General features: G+C 53.4%; 10 protein-coding genes across 10 annotated transcripts; 5 read left to right on the top strand and 5 right to left on the bottom strand.

The window, feature by feature from the left end:
• Positions 1–472: 472 nt before the first annotated feature.
• MRS44_007840 (uncharacterized protein) lies at positions 473–2584 on the top strand (the record flags this gene model as incomplete). The annotated part of the gene is made up of 1 exon (XM_046275964.2): positions 473–2584. The coding sequence occupies one exon, from the start codon at positions 473–475 to the stop codon at positions 2582–2584; it is 2112 nt and encodes a 703-aa protein (XP_046134148.1).
• An 802-nt stretch (positions 2585–3386) lies between these two features.
• On the top strand, positions 3387–4781 carry MRS44_007839 (uncharacterized protein; the record flags this gene model as incomplete). The annotated part of the gene is made up of 2 exons (XM_046273761.1): positions 3387–3966; positions 4018–4781. 2 exons carry the CDS (start codon positions 3387–3389, stop codon positions 4779–4781), a joined length of 1344 nt encoding a protein of 447 aa, XP_046134149.1.
• A 414-nt stretch (positions 4782–5195) lies between these two features.
• On the bottom strand, positions 5196–5721 carry MRS44_007838 (uncharacterized protein; the record flags this gene model as incomplete). The annotated part of the gene is made up of 3 exons (XM_046269212.2): positions 5196–5276; positions 5326–5537; positions 5601–5721. 3 exons carry the CDS (start codon positions 5719–5721, stop codon positions 5196–5198), a joined length of 414 nt encoding a protein of 137 aa, XP_046134150.1.
• Positions 5722–6978: 1257 nt separating this feature from the next.
• MRS44_007837 (uncharacterized protein) lies at positions 6979–8929 on the bottom strand (the record flags this gene model as incomplete). Its single annotated transcript, XM_046270866.2, has 2 exons — positions 6979–8277; positions 8327–8929. The coding sequence occupies 2 exons, from the start codon at positions 8927–8929 to the stop codon at positions 6979–6981; spliced, it is 1902 nt and encodes a 633-aa protein (XP_046134151.2).
• An 875-nt stretch (positions 8930–9804) lies between these two features.
• On the top strand, positions 9805–10318 carry MRS44_007836 (uncharacterized protein; the record flags this gene model as incomplete). Its single annotated transcript, XM_046269211.2, has 2 exons — positions 9805–9963; positions 10016–10318. 2 exons carry the CDS (start codon positions 9805–9807, stop codon positions 10316–10318), a joined length of 462 nt encoding a protein of 153 aa, XP_046134152.1.
• A 597-nt stretch (positions 10319–10915) lies between these two features.
• Positions 10916–14544, top strand: MRS44_007835 (uncharacterized protein; the record flags this gene model as incomplete). The annotated part of the gene is made up of 3 exons (XM_065620671.1): positions 10916–11024; positions 11241–11649; positions 11703–14544. The coding sequence occupies 3 exons, from the start codon at positions 10916–10918 to the stop codon at positions 14542–14544; spliced, it is 3360 nt and encodes a 1119-aa protein (XP_065476743.1).
• Positions 14545–15106: 562 nt separating this feature from the next.
• MRS44_007834 (uncharacterized protein) lies at positions 15107–16147 on the bottom strand (the record flags this gene model as incomplete). The annotated part of the gene is made up of 4 exons (XM_046279453.2): positions 15107–15215; positions 15265–15503; positions 15553–15695; positions 15754–16147. 4 exons carry the CDS (start codon positions 16145–16147, stop codon positions 15107–15109), a joined length of 885 nt encoding a protein of 294 aa, XP_046134154.2.
• A 399-nt stretch (positions 16148–16546) lies between these two features.
• Positions 16547–17280, top strand: MRS44_007833 (60S ribosomal protein eL42; the record flags this gene model as incomplete). The annotated part of the gene is made up of 3 exons (XM_046278496.1): positions 16547–16549; positions 16913–17190; positions 17241–17280. 3 exons carry the CDS (start codon positions 16547–16549, stop codon positions 17278–17280), a joined length of 321 nt encoding a protein of 106 aa, XP_046134155.1.
• Positions 17281–17630: 350 nt separating this feature from the next.
• Positions 17631–18705, bottom strand: MRS44_007832 (uncharacterized protein; the record flags this gene model as incomplete). Its single annotated transcript, XM_046283539.2, has 3 exons — positions 17631–18238; positions 18291–18534; positions 18586–18705. 3 exons carry the CDS (start codon positions 18703–18705, stop codon positions 17631–17633), a joined length of 972 nt encoding a protein of 323 aa, XP_046134156.2.
• Positions 18706–19138: 433 nt separating this feature from the next.
• Positions 19139–19873, bottom strand: MRS44_007831 (uncharacterized protein; the record flags this gene model as incomplete). Its single annotated transcript, XM_046269213.2, has 1 exon — positions 19139–19873. The coding sequence occupies one exon, from the start codon at positions 19871–19873 to the stop codon at positions 19139–19141; it is 735 nt and encodes a 244-aa protein (XP_046134157.1).
• Between the last annotated feature and the right edge of the window lie 222 nt (positions 19874–20095).

Raw genomic sequence — 20095 nt, 5'->3', positions numbered from 1 at the left:
TCGGTCGAGTCGAGTCGTTGTCGAGGGGACGTGGGGTATATGAGGACCCTCGTTTCGCGAGGAGTTGTAGAAAGGCAGGGGCCGGGATCTATGATTACAAACTGTAAGGAGAATAAAACAGACATGGAGGCATATCTAGCCGGGCCTAGAAACCACCATCAGGCCGTGTTGCGAAGTGCAAGTTTATTAGGTCGTTTTTCGTTTCCTCTGGTAAACGCGATGTCGTAGCCAAACGCGTTGTCTCCAATCTCATTAACACGAACCGATCCCGGATGCGCTAAAGCGAATCTCGAAAATATCGGCCAATCAGAGGCTAGAAGTGGGCTTCACCGCCCACAGTACCCCTGCAACGGCCCGGCAGAAAAAGTTCCTAGCGAACATGGGTGGAATTTCTATCAGAGGCTATCTTCAACCACAACCCCCAACACACATCAAAAGAGTCTCTGTCTGATAGTCAGGCTCAAGTTATGCCATGTTTCATCCGGTGCAATTGAGGGCAGCTGCCCTTCGCCGGCCTCTTGCTGGTCTCTTTACACCTCAGCCATGCCCTTCTCGAATCTTGGTCCGCGCAAAGAGCCTTTCCGCTATCCATCGGGGTATGCGCAACTCGGAGAAAGCCCAGTTTGGAGAATCTCGCCATCCTACAAGGGACTCGACCGAATCGCGCGATCATGGAACATTCGATAGAAGAGCTCGACGAAGGTCAGCGGCCCCTCCAATTCATCGCGATACCCCAACCCGTCGGGATGAGTTCATGGACAAGTTCAATACGAGGGCCCAGGACAGTGGTGGCACTAGGTCTTGGCGCCAGGAGCAAAAGCTGAGGAAGAAGTTACGAAAGAAGGAGGAAGAGAAGAAGGCAAAAGAAGAGGCAGGCGACGAAGAGAACGGCCGTCGCACCCGAAGGAGGCGATTCGCGGACCCAGAGAACGAGTTCGGCCAGAAGAGTTTTGTGCACCGAATGAAGTATGGCGATCTCAAGGATGTGGCTGCCGAATTGCCCATCAAGCAGTTCGTCCAGCCGCGATCATTCCGCGAAACCCGCAATGAACGACGGCAATTTGACTTTCAAGATCCCGACGGTTGGAAAGATCAGGATGCTCCACGGTTCGAGAGACGGTCTGATCGATCAGATAATGACTCTCGATCATTTCAGGATGCTCCAAGGTCTGAGAGACGGTTTGACCGATCAGACCGCGACTCCCGGCCAGGTTATGATGCTGCACGATCCGAGAGACGGTTTGATCGATCAGATCGGGACACTCACTCACGCCAAGACAGAGGTCGGACTGATCGATGGAATGATCAGGACGGTGACTCTGCCGAAGGATCAGCTCCAAAGCGCGGGCGCAAGAAGGAGATGATGCCTATGACAATAAAGTACACCACCGCTGCCTCTCAATTCCTCTACGGCAGGTCGGTGGTAAAGGCAGCTCTCGAGCAGGGCAGGCGGAAGCTGTACAATCTGTACATTTACGGCGGTGAGAACCGCAGGGACAACAAGGATAATACGTTCCTGTCCCGGCTTGCCGAGAAGCAGGGCGTTCCCATTACCATCGTGCCCACCGAGGAGCAGCGTCTGATGGACAAGATGAGCATGGGACGGCCTCACAATGGCTTTGTGCTTGAGGCTTCCCCATTGCCCCAGCTGCCCATCCGGTCACTGGGAAAGCTTGAGGAGACTCCAACTCGCTTGGGGTTCCATGTGGAACTTGACTTCCAGACCAAGGAAGAAGAGGCCATCAACGGCACTGAAAGCTTTTTCCGACGGGCCAACGATGTCATGCCTAAGCCCCTTGTGCTTTTGCTCAACGAAATCATGGACCCTGGCAACCTGGGAGGTATCATCCGAACGGCTAGTTACCTTGGTATCGATGCAGTCGGCATTACCAGCCGGGGATCTTCCACGTTGACACCCGTGGCTCTCAAGTCTGCAGCTGGCGCAGTGGAGGAGATCTCACTGTTCACAGTCGACGACCCGCTCAGGTTTATTGAGGACTCTAGCAAGGCCGGCTGGAAGACGTTTGCTGCCGTGGCGCCTCCCGACCGGAAATTGGTCCGCAAACATGGAGACAAGTTCATCTCGACAGATGTTATCGAGGCCAACAGCCCGCTCAACGAGCACCCTTGTCTTCTTGTCCTTGGCAACGAGGGACACGGGTTGCCGAAGCCACTCAAGGTAGCAGCCGACTACGAGCTGTCGGTGCCTCAATTTGTGCAGGGCAGCTGCATCGACAGCTTGAACGTTAGCGTTGCTGCCGGGCTCTTGTGCCACTCATTCGTCAAGGAGCCCCTGGTTGAAGCCAAGCCTGCGCAAGTTGAGGCGCCGGTCGTGACTCCCGAACCTCAAGTTCTGGTCGAAGCAGAGGAGAAGCCTGTCGAGGCTGAAAACCAGGGGGTGTTGCTCAGCAGCGAGGGCGGTGAGGAAAACAAGGCGGAAGAGGCTGAACTGGAAAAGGCGGACAAGCCCAAGGAGGAGACGACTGAGGAGAAAAAGTCCGAGGAAGAAAAGCCGGAGGAGAAGAAGCCGGAGGAGAAGAAACCCGAGGAAACAAAGGCTGAGAATGTCGAGATGATGTTCTAGGCCACCAACCATTCCATGTAACAACACTTCACGACGACTCACCTACACTCATGTACGACTACTACTACGATCGAAAAAGCATATGGGCGGCGCTTGGATATACGGGAGGCATATCATCCATGTATGATTACGATGTATAATACGATTAAAGAAAATAGATCTATAAGCGTGCACAGCACAGCGTCTATGATGGAGTGTCTTGTCGTTGAGATGGTGGTTCTGGAAACTTGCCTGTTTGGGCCGGGACCTGCATGACGTCGCGCCGTCAGAATTCTTACCTTGCAACGGCTCTGCATCAACAACCGTCACATTAAACGGACTCATGACTCGAATTGTGGATTTCTTTTAATATTGAGTCGAATTTCAAGTTCTCTTTAACTATCAGAGTCTTGATCGCCTCAATTCCATAACGTATCCCCATCTTGTGGCCTCACCGCATCCTGTCCCTTACGCAGTAACCCGTCTCCCAGCCACCGGATTGTTTACCTACCAAAGCGAGAGAGCCATAGCCATAGCGAGAGCCCGAGCAGCCATGCCACATCAGCCTGACGTACTCTCTCTCGCATGATTTGTCCCCCATCTCGTATCTGTATTTATAGAAAAGGCGTTTTGCTTTCTTCCTCACATTCATTTATCCTCGGGCTGACGCGGTCCAGGGCTATATCCACGGTGGTGTAAGAGCATACATCCTAGCTCCGTATTCCGCAGCCAACAAGCCCCCCCACGATCACTGCAGCTAAAGAGAGCTCCTCCGGCTTGGAGATACAGACAGCTTTGAGATTCGGCATCTTAATCTACCACGATGCGATCCGTATCAGCCTTGCTCGCTCTCCCGGCCTCTCTCATCGTGCTCCTCTCCCAAGCTTCAGCCGAACCCGCCGCGCCCACAGCCTTAAAGAAGCTCCCACCAAACTCCAACCACAAGATCCTCCGGGAACACCTCGCATTTGCCCCGCTGCACATCCTCTCCCCGCGAGAGGCCGCCGCCGCAGCGGTGTCATTCCTGGATGAGCAGGACGACGAGTTCCTGGCGCTCAACGGCACCGAGCGGCGCTTCCGGCCGGCGTTTGCGCCTCACCGCGATGAGGCACGGGATGGCGTTCTGCGCCGGGCAGCCGAAGCCCTGGCTTTGCTTCAGAGGAGGTCGTCTTGTCCAGAGGGCATGAACAGTTGCTCCGACATTGCCTCCGAGGTCAAATGCTGTCAGGAGGGGACATACTGCGTCGACGTGGGAGATGCTGTGGCAGGAGGTGTAGCATGCTGTCCCAACGGGGCTTCTTGCGGTGGAGGAGTTGGCGCTTGTCCTTCCGGTGCTACGAGTTGTTCAGAGGAGCTGGGAGGTGGATGCTGTATTCCAGGTTATGTTTGTGAAGGGCTTGGATGTAAGTGAACCATCGACTCATTCTGCCAGCGAGTACTGACTTGAAGTTTAGGCGTCCCCAGCGCTTCTGCAACACGAACGAGTACCGCCGTCCAGAGCTCTACCCAAACGAACTCGCCGATAACGATCACGACTACTCGGACAACCATCATCGAGGGCAATCCTTCCACTGTCGTCGTCACCTTGACCGTCACCGAGAGTCCCTCAGCAGAGCCCACCACACAAACAACCACCGAAGTCGTCACAGCTTCAGAAGAAGAGACAACAACTGAAGCCGAAGAAACGACAGAGTCTGAAGAAGAGACCACGACCACGACTCGGAGCAGAACAACAGCCACAGGCTCCATCACCGGCGCCCCGCCCTACCGTCCAACAGGCACGACTGTGACCACCTCGGAGAGCGACGACACCCAGACGGGCTGTCCGACCGGCTTTTACGGCTGTCTCGCCACCCACGGCGGAGGCTGCTGCCGTACCGACCGGGACTGTGACGTGCACGACTGCCCGGCCCCGTCGACAACCATCGTCTCGGACGGCGTAACTATCGTGATCCTCGCGACCGACGCGCCCCCGGCTCCGGGCCCCACGTCGACCTGCGCAGACGGCTGGTTCCTCTGCGGTGCGAGCGCCGGCCCCGTAGCAGGATGTTGCCCGACTGGTTACGACTGCGGAACGGCGAGTTGCTTTACTGTGCAGGCGAGTCAGACTGGAAGCGTGCAGAAGGAGTTCCCCAAGGCAGATGTGAGTGTTCGTGAGAAGCCAGCGGTGATACTGGCAGGTCTCGCAGCGGCCTTTGTGTGCTTTGCCCTCGTGTAAAGCACATTTTAATGAAGAGAGTCCTTTTGGATGGAGAACTGGACAATGAAGATGGGATATGAAGCGTCCGTACATAGACTGTAACTTTTGACCATGGTAAGATGATTTAGCTAGATACCCTCGCGGCACACTTAATGACATGAATCTCAGCTGCGCAGCCATGGCTTATGAGAATAACTTAGAATGAGTCCTTAGAAGCAATTCTCATACCATTTCGTTTGCCATCAGCAGGTATCATTTCGACATAACATTCACAAAACCCTGAACATGAAAACATGTACAATTGACTTTTTTATTTCTTTCATCAACCATCTCATTAAGTTTGGAGCTGTTTTCGCATCCAAAATAATATTCACAATCATAACACCCCATCAAACACCGTCATCAACATCATCACTCTGCAGGAACCAATATTTACTCGGGCATGTGGGTGAAGGGCTTGGCGAGGTGCTCCTGGCAGAAGGGAAGCTTGCCAACGGTCCAGATCTCGGTGTCCTGCCTTCATGTTAGCTATTGTCGAAGCACCATCACTCGTAGTACATACGGGCTTGAGCTTCTGCTTCAGCTCAGACTCAAAGGTGCCGGCCTTGAGGGCAATGATCTCGGGGGCGGCATCGGGGTCGTGGGCGATGGGGGAACCGCACTCGGAGCAGAAGAGGCGGTGGACGATCTTGCCAGAGGATCCCTTGCTGCCGGAGTAGGTCTTGACGGGGCCGTTGATGGTGAGCTTGTCCTTCTTGACGACGGCAACCAGGGCTGAGAATTGGTGTTAGTTTGGTCAAGATTCGCATAGAGGGACAATGTCTAGAGGAATCATACAGTAGGTGGAACCGCTCTGGCGCTGGCAGTCGTCACAGTGGTCGTAACCAACGAGGAGAGGCTCGTCCATGTCGACCGTGTAGGTGACGGCCTTGCAGAGGCAGTGTCCGGCGAGAGGCATGATGATTGTTAAGGAGCTCGGTGGTTGGTGTGTATAAGATAAAGAAGCTGTGGAATATGTCACAGATCAAATAAACGGATGCTTGAGCAATGGAGGTAGAAACTGAAGTCTGAGAGAGCGGGAAGAGCAGAGTTTATAGCTCCAACAGCTTCGAGAGGGGCCACGGCGGGGTAAAAGGCAAGTACCGACCCTCTTCTCTCGCTGGCACCCAAGGTGAGACCTGAGGGTGACGGCGCAGTGCAGTACAGTACCTATGAGTTGGGGTGAGAGCTCGGCGTTGGTGGGGCTGCGATTGGATGACGTTGAGGAAGATCAGATCCCTCGAGCGAGCGGCGTCAAGCTATCGACGATTGGGTGAGACGGCGTGGACGGCGGACGGGGAGCTGCAGGTCTCGAAGCAACAGGATGGGCAATGGCTCCGAGCTGGCAAACGAGCGCTGTCCCATGTCCATGTTCAAGCTTCATTTCGTGATCTGACGGATAGTATTACATATACTGTTGCTAATTCAGTAGTCAGCCAGCCCATCCCAGCTATTCGGGCCATCGGGACAGCGTCACGGTTAGCTCATCCAACGCCCATATGCAGCAGAAAACCCTCCCCCTGCAGTAAGCTCAGCGTAAACGAACAAACCCGCTGTGTGACTGAGGAATTTGTCATTCCTCTAATCGCGAGAGCCTGCAGATTGATGGACGGACAAAGCGGGGCACGAGACGAAAAAGATTTGGAATTGGAGAAATTTGGAATTGGCCAGGCGGCGGCTCCGTCCATTGTATGTCATATCGGTCCAAGGGGAGTAATCCTTTGATACCCAAGAGTTTCGTTCCTCATCCAGTCCTGTAAAGAAAGCTCTCCACCAACTCCATCTGTTTGCTTGATCAGAAGCCATGATGCAAGTCGCGGGGCAGTGGAGAGCTCATCGACCAGGGCTGTCCGTGTTGCTGATTGGCTAACTCGCATGAACCTCTCGATTCAGGCTGATTTGTGATACTCCGAATCCTTACACATCAAAGCCAATTCCAAAAGTTGTGCATCAAGGGAGCTCGTCATCGAGGAACAAAGGGTGCCGGTCGGTTGGTCAGCATCGAGACCCTGGTTCTGGTCGATATATGTTATCTTTTCCTCCGCCACCTTAACGCCAGATCGGAAAGTCGCGGGTTCAAAGAGCCGATGGATTGATTCAAGTCGATTGCGTTCTTGTCTAAAGCAACTGTTGAGATTGTAATATCGTTCGTCTCGTACGTGTGTGCAACACTCCATCATGAGAACCCCCGAATCGCCTGGTTGATGAGGGACGCAAGAACCCATGATGCGCCCACCCTTGCCCCGAGTTCCATCATGCCAAGCAAGTCAGTATTGCCCAATGCGATCCGGTCAGCAAAAAACAGTCGAAGGACAGACGCTCTATACGACTTCTTCAGTATCGTGTCTCCTTGTCCGATGACAAAGGCATCCATCGATGACATGCGAAAATCTCGAATATCCAGACCCTGCGAGGATGACGATGCCGGATCCGCCGATGTCAATGGCCTCTCAATCCTCTCTGGTCGACTTCGGAGGCTTTTGATCAACTGGAAGCACAAGAAATCGAAAGGCGTCGACGCATGCAGCGGGGGCGAGGCCTTCTTCAGGAATATCTTTGGGAGAAGCTCCGGCTTGTCAACCCAAAGAGTGCAACTTTCGGCCAGCTCGCTAAAGACAGCTTCAAAATCGTGGGCATAATGAACGAAGCGCGAGTAAAAGACTGGCGTGAGGACCTTGATCTCGACAGATTCCGCAGTTGCTGATGAGTCTGTCACTGACGAAGAACTGAAGACCTCTTCAGCGGCTCCAACAACTCCACTCGGTGTGTACTTGACGGTGATCGAGGCGGGCGACTGTTGAACGAGATGACGCAAATACTGGCGGAATACATCTTCCAGTTGCTTTTCAATGTTGTCGGCCAAGCGTCCCATGCTCTCCTTGAGCGGCTCTGGACGATACCAGACGTGAAGGCCACGCTTAAAGAAGAGAACGGCAGCTTCTTTGACAATTCTGGGAAACGTGACGAACCCAACCCAAAACCACCCAAGAAGAAACTTGGCCTTCTGGAAAAGGCCCATTGAGTTGGGCTCAAGAGCATCGCCCTCGGAAAAGAGTCTTGCAACAAGCTTCGGGTGGCCTTTGGACGACGAGAGATTGATCGTGATGTCGATTCCTCGAAAACCTTCCATTTCGGGGCCGAGTGGATCGCTAGCCAGCAACGAGTAGGATCCTTTGCGGGAGTTGAAGGGCGAGACATGAAAGTCTTTCTTCCAAGAGGCTTTCACTCGACCACGTTGGGGTTCCTGGCTCTCATCGTCGGCAGGGCGATCCTGGATATGCCGTTCTGCCCCAAAGTCACGAGTGACTAAGTAAGGGCGTCTCTCTCCAAAGGTATTGTTGACCTCGAGGACAATAGCTGACAGAACCTTTTCCTTGGAGTAGAGGAACCAAAAGGACACTGGGTTGAAGTGATAGCCCAGGAACCGTGCAGCAGTAACAAGGTACGCATGAGGGTATTGCGAAGGATCAACATTCTATTTCAATTAGCTTCTCATCTGGGTACGGAGATGCTATTTCCCAAACCTGATTCTCAAGGTAGTCGTCCAACTTTCCGCGCAATCCATCGTCTCTATGTCCGCGCTGGAGATAGTCGGCTGGGTTCACATCAAACCAGGCTCTCCGACCCAAGATGTAAGACAACCACGAGGATGCGCCAGACACATTAGCAGATATCATGCCATTGGCGTTCCCCGAGTATCCAACAGGAACACCGACGACGAGATATGAATAGGAAAACGAGTGCTTCTTGGGAAACAGCCGAGTATGGGTGGTGCGGCTTGGGACTAGGAATGGACGGCCAGGGCCATTCCACTTGACAGCTTGCACATTGAGACTGCGTCCAAGAAGCCAGTAACCCAGCACCGATGTTGGAAAGATGACTCCGGCGAGAACGCCGAACTGTGTCAAGTCTAGGCTCTTGATGAGGGAGGTTATTGCCGAGGCATGGTTCCAGCTGACAAAGGCCAACACCAACGATAGATCAACTGCGTTTCCAACAAAGGTGAAATACGCCGAGACTGCAAAGGCCGCCACTGAAGACGACGACCAATGCTCCAGGAGACGATCAAGAAGGTCTCCAGTGAGGACCACCGGTAGAAGCGGCGAGTCCTCGGACAGACCGTCCATGAGACAGGTTTGATGCTCAAGGTATTCGCATTGCTGTTTGACGATGGATGAACAAGACTCTCAGCTACGTTAGGTAGGTGAGAGCTGAGGAGGAAGAGAAGAGGGGAAAGCCAGTATCTAGAGTCGTCGAGCTTTACAATAACCAATGCTACGTCGGTCCGTCCTGAACTTGTCCATCAAGGTAGCTGCGGTACATACTGAATATTGACTTGCAGCGGGAGAGCAACGGCGAGAATTCACCTTAGTCATCCAATTCGCGATAGGAATTGGAGTGCGATGAACGCATCACTTTCTCAGGGTTCCCGCTTTGTCGTCATCGCTTGGCCAGTCACGCCGAGACTGCAAGGGCGAGGGATTCTTATGTCAGCCGGAGAACCGGGCTAGGCGTGTCCGACCCGTCCCCGGCAAAGCAAACAAAGCAAAGCAATCCTTGTCTCTCCCGTTGGTGCCCAGCGGGAGGCAAGGGACGGACTCGACGCTGGTCCAGCCGGGAGCTCTAGCACCTTCTACGGGGGAGGCGCGAGCCACCGGGTGGCGGTGCGCGCTGAAAAATTGGAGCAGGAGGCGCCGGGTACTGCGCTCTGCTCTACCGTGTTGTGCTGCGCAGTGAGCCTTACCGCCGGGGACAAAGAGGCGCAAGGAGAGGCCACCCACGCACGGTGCAGCAGAGCCCCCCCGCCATCCCTTTCAGGCTGTCCCGCCGATTGAGTCAGTCCCCTCCATCCATTCCATCACCTTCTCCATAAATTCTTGTCGCCGAACCTCACTTCCCTCGTGCTCAAACAACAAACAATTCACTCAGCTCTTCCTCGACTCTATCTTGTCAACCTCGATCCCCTTTCAAACCACCTCCACCACAAACAACTACAGCAAAGATGTCTGAGGACTGGGATTCCGCCACCAAGATCGGCTCCCGTGCCCGTGGCCCCGGTGCCGGTCAGCGAGAGACCGTTGTTCGAGGCAAGGCCGCTCTCAACGCCGCTCAGCGAGCTGGTGGCCTCACCACTGAGAAGAAGTACGCTTCTGCCAACGCCGTATGTACATCCTGCCTCGATAGCCATGACACTCGTTAACAATCATTTACAGGGCTCCGCACCCGAGGGCCAGCGCATGACCAAGGTCGACCGTTCCGACGACATCATCAAGCCCAACACCATTGGCAAGACCGTCGGCGACGTCATCTCCAAGACGCGGCAGCAGATTGAGCCCAAGATGACACAGAAGGACCTCGCCACCCGCTGCAACACCACCCAGTCCATCGTCGCCGACTTTGAGCGAGGCACCGCCACCCCCGACCAGAAGGTGCTCGGCGCCATGGAGCGTGTGCTCAACGTCAAGCTGCGCGGCAGCGACATTGGCGCCCCCAAGTTCCCCAACAAGAAGAAGTGAACGGGGTGACCTGGACGGGTAAAGATTTATAAGAGGGCTTCAGGGCCGAGTCGAGCGTTAGCGAATGATATCTTGGCTGGGAAATCCGGGAGTTTCGTGTGGGCTGTCACGATGTTTTTATGACATGGGTACATGAGACTTTTTCTATTTAATCACGAGCATTCAGGATTTTGACGGCAAGGCAAAAAAAGGACTCTTTGACGGGGACGTCGAGTTTTTAGTTCTTGAGAAACAGGACGGTCTAGATGGGCCGTCCACCTGAATACATCATCTCTCGTGCATCACGGAGACCTCGAGAGCTCTCAACAACATTGGTTCCTTTGTTTACGTGCCCCGAGTCTTGGCTGATAAGCGCATGTTTCACATCTGATTGATGCCCAATAGATGGCTTGAGGCAAGCGGTAAGCCGTTGCCTTGTACCCCTTATCAGCGTCCACTCAATCTATACACAGGCCGCCTTAAACCGATCTGACAACCCGGAGAGTGAATCTGCCTACATAGGGCCTCGTGTACACAACCAACTTCATCTGCCTTTTTTTTACGCTGTGGCCCATTCGTCAGTACCCCTGCAGAGCCAATGGGCAGGCTCATGGAACAATGAGAGCGCCGAGCAGGCGTGTGCTGCAGTTGGGAGCAGGCTGTGCCTTCTTGGATGGGATTGGATCATGGGACTCGACGTGCCTTTCGTTGGGACAGAGCCCAGGCCGTGCGTGGTTCTCCAGCTACAACTAAATTTATCTACATACTAACAATTGGACATCTCTTTGACAGGCTCGTCGACATTGTCACGTCGAGATCTACTATCCCAGCTTCTTCAAGAGCGGCAGATAACCTATCTCCGCAGGGAGGATGTCGTGCGGAAAACAGTCGGCGATTTCTCAGACAGTTCAGGTTGAAACCGCGCTACGACTAGGAACAACAGTTGTGCGATGTTATCAGTACATCTCAGACCTCTTCAACGACAGTCGGGAGATCTCTTTGACCACCGATGATGGTCATGCAACCTTGGATGGTGTTATCCAAACCCTCAGGCAGTTCAGCAGGGACGTCGGCGCCATGAACCTGACGGCAACTGGCCCTTTGATGACCCGCGAACTAAGCAACATTGTGGGAGACTGCAAGAGAGACTGTGAATCGTTGAGAAACAGCATCCAGACATGGCTTGAACTCCTCCAAAGCGGGTGTATTTCTCGAGTTGGGACTGAACCATCACCGTCGCTATCAGACATCGTCACCGAAAGCAACAGGTGTAGCATGAACGAACCTGGAGGTCGAAGCATGCATTTGGAGCACCAACAACGCGCCATCAAGGAGCTTCTAAGGAGCAACCAGTATGCCCAGGCAAACCCATGGCTCTCGAATAGAATTTGACAAACGCGTATAGGACCATCATGAGCGGACTGCGTGCTTTGATCATAAATTTATCATCAAAATATGGAAGCCTACAATCGCGACGAAGAGAGTCAGCGGCGAACCACACTCTGATGCTTTACCATCAGATCATTCGCTTCCAAGAGGAACAAGATTCCGGCAGAACTCCAATCACGTCAGAGGCAATCCTATCCCTATTCGCGGCGGTCGCGAAGCTCTACTCAGAGTCAAGAGAGTGTGCTAGGGACATTTTTGTGCTGCATGGTATCGACTACAAACATCGTCCAGCTCGGCATGAAGGGATCAGTCCCGCGCACGAGAGGACCTTCAAATGGATCTTCAACGAATCGGAACAGGATACGAGGCAATCACATTTACTGAACTGGCTTCATCACGGTCGTGGTATTTTCTGGGTATCAGGGAAGCCGGGCTCAGGAAAATCCACTCTCATGAAGTACATGGCCGAGCATGCCAGCACAAAGACTGCTCTGCAACAGTGGGCGGCAGCCGCCGGCAAAGACTTGACCATGGCTAGTCATTACTTCTGGTATGCAGGTTCGGACATTCAAAGGTCTCAAGAGGGCTTGCTTCGGTCCCTCCTCTGCGACATCTTCCAGCAGGCCCCAGAGCTCATCCCGATTGCCTGCCCTGAACGATGGGAAAAGAGTGACACCTTGATTGACAGGCAGGAAACTGATACAGCTCCTTGGACCCTGGCGGAGCTACAGGAAGCGATCGACGTTATTGCGCAACAACCTGAGCTAAAGGTCAATTTTTGCTTCTTTATCGATGGGCTGGATGAGTTCAGTGGCCAGCATTTGCACATTTGCACGTCTCTACTCAAGCTCTGCGCATCTGACAACATCAAATTGTGTCTTTCTTCCCGCCCCTGGAACATCTTTGAGGAAAGTTTTGGTAGAGTTCCTGAACAGAAGATCTATATTCACGAACTCACCAAGGAAGACATCCGGAAATATGTCGAGAATATCTTGTGCAGCCACCCTCGCTGGCAAACGTTGCTGCTAGAGTCCAAAAAGTCGGCCGCTCTTGTCAACGAGGTTACTGTCAGGGCTCAGGGGGTCTTTCTTTGGGTCTTCTTGGTGACGAGGCTTCTCAGAGATGGCTTGACAAACTGCGATACCCTCGGCGATTTGCACAGGAGACTGGATCTGCTTCCTTCCGACTTGGAACCCTTCTTTCGGCACATGATGGACTCAGTTGAGCCATTCTATCATGAAAAGATGTCGGAGATGCTTCAAATGGCAGTCAAGGCCGGAAAGCCGCTGCCATTTTCCGTCTGCTACTTTCACGACCAGGAATACGAAGACAGCAGCTACGCTCTAACGGAGCCGATTACGCTTTGGGAGCCCGAGATGTTCAACAAGATACGCAACATAGTTATGCGGCGACTCAGCGCGAGGTGTATGGGGCTCCTAGAGGTAAATGGGGGCAAGATCGAGTTCCTCCATCGGACAGTGTATGACTTCCTCTTGTCAAGAGACATGGAACGATTCCTGGAAACAAACACCCGCGAGTGCTTCGATCCGCACCTAACTATACTTCAAGCGTATGTCGCCTGGGTGAAGCATGCTCCATTCTACGACCTATCAGTTATGGACAGTGCGATGCTTGAGATTGGCGAGTCTCGGCTGAAGTCAACGCTTCTAGAGGTGTTTTCATACGCTCATCAAGTCACCACCGACAAATCAGCGGCCGTCAGCTTGGAAGTGCTGTTGGATGAGCTGGAAAAGACGGTACAGAGAATCTTTCGGACATCCTGGAGCGACCGTCCCAGCGATGTCTCCCGCAAGGCAATTGCTTTATTCAGGTCTTGCGCTCTGCAAGCTGTTTCGCAAAAGTATATTGTCATGAAGCTCGAAAAGAACCATGGCTATTTCACCGACGTTGGTCTTGACCCGCTATCACCCATTCTCTGTCAAAAGATGAGCGACGACAGCGAAGGTGATTTGTGGAAACCTGAGCAACTGGAGCTCCTTCGGTGTCTCCTTCGCCATGGTTATGATCCCAATCAAACCCTACCTTCTTCCAAAGCTGCTGGATCAGCCAACAACTTGACTCCCTGGGCAACTTTCACACATCATCTTCTCCCTACCAGCCAAACCGGCGATAAGTTGCGCAATGGCGCGATCCAGTTACACTTCAAACCCCTATTTCGTTCTAAACTAGCATTTAAACCACCCACCAGGGCAGTGTCGGAGGCTCTGCGAAATGGACTTCTCCGGATGCTTCTCGAGTTTGGCGCTGACCCAAATGCCAGGGTCGGTAGCGTGGGATGCAGTTTGCCAGCTTGGGCATATTTTTTTATCATGGCATTCTTGAACCCTACCCAGGTTTCGCAACAGCTTGGAGAGCTTCTCTCTATACTAGACCTCATGCTCTCGAAGGCAGACTTTTCTCGTCACGAAGATGGCTTGACCGAGGCCATTAGGGGAATGCTATGGGACAACAAGTCGGCCGACGTGTTTCCCACTTACGCTTTCAGGCCGCTTGGGAAACAACAGGCACGCAAGCGCATGATGGAATTCATCTGCCTACGATTTGATGACTTGCTACGCATCGGATCGACCGGCGGGTCTGCGAGATCAAACCCTACAGCAGAAGCCACCAAGATCTTTATGAGGCATGCGGCCCATCCGTCGCTACCGATGAAACCCTTAGAGTCAAGACTCTACCGAGCATTTCCCTGCCTTGCGCCTGCTCCCAGGACTTTATCGAATCCTTTTCTTTCTGATGATCACATGCCGGGGAGTGTGGTTGGAAAGAGGCAGAAGAGTGAATGCGATCCACCTCAACAAAGAAGCTGGAGACCATCAAAGGTGCCACGACAACGATAGTGTTGGAGCTGGGTATTTTTTGATGTTGGACGGATTTGGAGACCTGTTTAATTTTGAATAATTGGGAGTTGCAAGGCATTACAACTTGGCTATGGGGATCTTTGTGAGTTATCAGCTTGCAGTCTGGAGTTAGTGTAGGAGTTTAAGAACACGAACCATTCACCCTCCTCCCTAGCACAACATCTAATCGCAGCATTTAGTAGCATTAGAACATCCTTTTTAAAGGTCATTCTCTTCGACAAATACAAAGCACACACAAGGCCAAAGACTTAACCCAGTTAAACGGACCTTTACAAAAGGTGCAAGTGGACTTATAGGGTAGCCGGTATGGAGACTCCTAAGCCCAAGGCCTCACTCAGATGAATCAAGAGATGTGGTCTATTTTCAGTCGCCTAAACCCATATATTGATGCTTTGAGGGAACCAATGCCCAACCGAGTTCCTAGGATAAACTCATGTAGAACATAGACAAGATCTCAACAGTTGTCGCTCAGGGAATTCCGTTCCTCTACCAGTTATGCGCCCGTCATTAAAATCTATCAATTCATACACCTAGAGCCAAATCATGCCGAAACCTTGGGGCTGTACTTTGTAGCGGCCTTGTCAAACAGTGCACTCTTCTCCTCCAGGTCAGCCAGGAACTGGTGGTTAGGGTCGGCAGCCTTGAGTTTACTAGTAAAGGTTAACATCAATCAAATAAAACCAGACATGGTCCACCTACTCAGTAAGCTCCTTGGCGTCGTTGCCGGAAATCACGTTCAGGACAAGCAGGTTGGCGATGGCATCGGCAGAGCTGGCGTCCTTCTCCAGAGCTTGGTCCAGGGCGGCCTGGGCCTCTTCTGTCCTTCCGAGGTGGAGCTCGCAGACTGCTTGCGAGACGAGGCTTCGCACTGATGAGGTCGAGGGAGCTTGCGCGAGCTCCTCAAAGACGTAGAACGCCTGCTGGTACTTTTCTCCGCCCTATACGGTCTTAGTGACTTGTCTCATGCGGTAGCAGGACGGTCCTTACCACTCTCAATCCAACCCAGGACTCAGCCAGGTTCACCAGGAGGCTATCCTGAGCCCATCGTCGCGCAGCAGAAACTTCCTTCAGGGCGAGGTCGGTTCGGTTTTGTTGGAGGTGGATTTGGACGATCAGGGCGACGGCATCAACTGATTAACAGCGGTCAGCGAAAGGCGACAAGTTTGGGGAGAGTTCCTTGAAACATACGGCTTCCCTGATGTTGCGTGAGAAGCGCAAGGGCCTCATCAGACTTTCCAGCAGCCTGGAGCACTGTTCCTCCAACAATAAGAACGGTTGTGTTGTCGGCCGACGAAGCAGCCAGCTTCTCGACAGTCTTGACGGCAGAGTCGACCTTGCCCAGACTAAGCTCGGCCAGGGCACCCAGAGCTTCAAGAGCGGGATCCGACTCCCCCTTCACATCGGCGAGGACATCTTCAGCTTGGCCGAGGGCCAGTCTGGCTCGGAGGACGAGGACGCGCACGGGAAGGGCGTTGTCAGGGGAGAAGGACGAGGTGTCGAAGTCGATGACCTCCTGGTACTGGCCCTGGTGGAAGTGGTTGTGGATGTTGATCAATTCGCCTTCGGCAGAGTAGGGATCCATGTTGGCGGCTGTTGGCTATGATACGACTCGAACTGGCTTCTATAACGGTCGTCCTTTAAACTGTCCTGAGAACACTTGGTGATGCGCCTGCGAGATCATATGGTGGGGCCTTCAAGTCCACCAAGCAGTCTGAGGTGTCCTTTCGTGGGGGTGGGAGCTCCCTGGGGTACGTACCTCCCCTAGCCTCACCGAGGTGAGGCGGTGATCATGGTAGCCCTAGATGTCAGGCGCAAAAGTGTGGCTGGTGCAAGCGAGCCACAGGCCCGCCTGATGGGGCAAGGCGCGGACCCTAGTTGCCCACAAAGAAGAGAAATCCCCCAAAACCTCCCAATTTCGCCCAGTCTTTGGAACTTCGCATCACCAAACACCCAAAGAACGGCACCGCACAACGTCGTCAAGATGGTACGTCGCAACAGTCAATCCAAAGCCCTCTTCATCAGCAACAGCATACTGCAAGACATGCGATGCCTTCCCCTCGAGCTCTGCGCCCGTCGACCGCCCGCACGATGACAGTCAATCCGCGAGAAAGTGGGATGAATTTTTGTGGTGAAGCTGCTGGAGGGAGACGATTCGCGACATCATCGACAGTCAGCACCGATTCCTCGACGACCAGCCGACTACTCCAATTCTCTGCGCCTCTTGCGAAAGACTCTCCGATTGCTGTCGACTCCTAGACTGTCTCGTGCGGCGGGCGATGGAACATCTCGAGATTTGACAAAATAAATGACCCTGATCATCAGGTCGCTAACACGCTGCATCGCACAGGTCAACATTCCCAAGACCCGCAACACCTACTGCAAGGGCAAGGATTGCCGCAAGCACACCCAGCACAAGGTCACTCAGTACAAGGCCGGCAAGGCTTCGCTGTTTGCCCAGGGTAAGCGACGTTACGACCGCAAGCAGTCGGGTTATGGTGGTCAGACCAAGCCCGTCTTCCACAAGAAGGCCAAGACTACCAAGAAGGTCGTGTTGCGATTGGAGTGCGTCAAGTGCAAGACCAAGCTCCAGCTGGCGCTGAAGCGATGCAAGCACTTCGAGCTCGGGTACGTCACCTGTCCGGCCGCGCGCCTACGGAATGCTAACGACTCTGCAGTGGTGACAAGAAGACGAAGGGTGCGGCTCTGGTGTTCTAAGTGCTTTGTGTTTGGGGTCTCACGGTCACCATTTCTCATGCTTACCTGGCGGCATTTGGGCATCACGGACACTGGCGAAGGGAGGTACATGTCCTCGGCTGAGGAATGTTTCATAGGGAGTGAATCAAAAAAATCTCTGTGACTGCACCAACAGACTTCTCCGCCAATGTTAGGCACAATGTGGTGAGGTGCTCCGAAGGTCCAAGGCCGGCGCCCGGGTTTGAGTCATACCCAGGTAGCCAAAAGATGGGCTCGAGGCGGGAGGCACGGTCTGAGGGAAAAGTTAACAAGTATCAAAAACTCGGGCTTGCCGTCTGTCTGTCTGTCTATCTATCCAGTTGGCGCTACATCTAGAAACCCTCTCCCAACATGATGGTTCTGCCACCTCCATACCACAATGTGCCGTTCCGCGCATCGAGCCCCTTCTCTTGGCCCACGATCCACTCGCCCACAAACTCGGAGTCGGGGTTATCCCAAACCTCCTTCTCCAACCACTGGTTAATCTCGTCAATGGCCTTGACCCAGCTCGCCCTCTTCTCAGGGGTATCGTGGTCGTCATGGTTGAGATATCGTCCGAGTGTGATGTGTGCGCTGGGAACTTGATATCTGGATCCAACCTCAACGCCGCCCGCTTGCACCTGGTCAAATACATCACGACGGAGGTGATGGTAGGTGTAGTCATCTCCTTGTGTGATGCCATCCGTAACTATAGGCTCCACAGGGGGCGGTGAGAGAGAGGCTTCACCGGCTGCTGGGAGGAATGAGACGGCAAAGGCGGAAAGGTCGTAGGAGATCATGGGCTTGACGAGACGTGACCTATGCGAGTAGGGGTAGTTGACAATTGAGGGGATTGACGGCCGCAGCGTAGACACCAACGAGGCAATCTCATCGGGAGTCTTGGAGAAAGCAACCTCGAGCGCCGTCAGGTGCATCTTGTGAGTAGGCATAAGCCAGACACCTAAGTTGGACGTCAGAAAAAGTGATACAACTCATTTTGGGGGGTCACTCACTTGGGGCAGCCTGCTTCAGCAACTCCTGCAGCTTAGCCGCCAGGCGGACAACGTGATCAGGCGGCCTCGCCCAGAAGACGAGGCAGTTCCTCGGGTCACGAAAACCCGGCTCGACAGTCTGATCCTCAAGCCTCAGGAGATACTGGTCGATGATGAGCTCCTTGAAGTTGGGGTCTAGGAACTTTTCGGCCTGCTGGGCGTTTCTCTTTGTCCGGTGGACGGAGTAGAGGGTCTGGATCTCGGCCTGGCCATGGTGTTAGTTGAGGTAGTCCTTGAAGAAATGGTAGTTACTTACAGGATTATCATTGCATGTTCTTATGAGGGCCGTGTAAGGGTTCTCTCCGGGCTGAAGCTGGATGCCGGAGAGATCCTCAAGCTTGTTGCGAGCATCGGTGAGTTCGAGTTGAGCCACCATTGTGAGTGAGCCACGCTGAAATGACTGGTTTACCCCGATAGTTTCCAAAAGACCCAGTGACTATGAAGCCTTTTTGAATGAAACCCCCCAAACTTGAACAGCTTCCAACATTTATATGGGCATCGCTTGAAGGCGTCGTGATGGAGCCTCCGAGACCAGGAATGCCGGATGACTAATCCTTCTAACCAGCTACATCTCAGTCTCGTATTTGACAATTACAACGAGAACTATTCTCGTCTTTTCTTATCCAAGAAGAGTCAGAGCGGACGGGTATTCTAGTCACTTCAAGCTTAGCTGAAACGTGGTGTTTTCTTAGCCTTTTCTGTTAAGGCTGAAAAGGCTTCATTTGAGCCATATCTCGTATGTATCAACTCAGCCACCGCCAAGTTACGCAATTGATTGATCCTCCAATATCGCCTATTTTATTTTTAATTCACAATTTCCCAGAGCGACCTGTCCTGACGACCGGAACCCGCACCCTGATCTTTGGTTCCTCCGGCTCAAAGACAGAGAGTTGGCAGTCCTCTTCAGCAACTCCGCTCGCAAACTGCACAACCAAAAAGTCCAGCGTCGTCGCCTCCTTGCCCATTGCCACCATTGGGGCGTGCCATGTCCCGGCGCCGTAGGTAACGGCTTGTCTGTTCGTCGCCACAAAAGCGCGCAGGCGTCGGAGGTCAGGTAGGCCTCTGCCGGGTAAACCATCGCCAGTTGGCACGGGGAGGCCCTCATCCAACGAGCTTGGGGGAAGACTCGGTGCCACGATGACCAGATACATTGAAGAGGTAGACATGAGCGGGGAGAAGGTCTGCGATGTAAAGGGGTGTCTCTCGAGGACGCTGACGGTGAACTCGCGCTGCGAGGGGTCCTCGGTCTCCTTTAGCTGACGAGCCTCGCAGACGAATTGACTCATGATGAGCTCGCCATTGCCACTGGGCGCCTGGGCGTAGAGGTTCTTAGGCTTGCTGACATGGCTGTACTTGATGGCGGTTCCCTGGTTCGCCGAGACACCTTCGTACGGCAGTGAGCCGCCCTGCGAGGCGTAGGCGGTGGGGTGTAGGTCTGCTCGAGGGTTGGTGACGACGTCGCCAAAGGGCGCAAATGCCTCCTGCGTGAGGCGATCGGCCGTGACTTGAATGTCCAAGTCGTTAATGTTGATTGTCACGGACATGGTTGATCTACAGAGTCGATGCGATGGAATGAGGAGTGACGTAGGTAAGTTTGGAGTTGGTGGTTGAAGCTCAGTTTCTTATCTCGCGGCACAGTGGATAGTGGGTGCGACTTTGCACTATCGAGAGTCGCGGTGTAGCTATCACAACCAGCAACGCGTTTAATAATGCGATATACTAAGAGCTTTTGTATACTTTCCAGGCATACTGTATCTCCACGTATT

Source organism: Fusarium solani (genome assembly GCF_023522795.1).
Source record: "Fusarium solani strain SB1 chromosome Unknown bctg00000004, whole genome shotgun sequence".
Classification (NCBI taxonomy): Eukaryota; Fungi; Ascomycota; class Sordariomycetes; order Hypocreales; family Nectriaceae; genus Fusarium; species Fusarium solani.
Note: the sequence above shows the minus strand (reverse complement) of the source record. Positions and strands in the feature narration are given on the sequence as shown.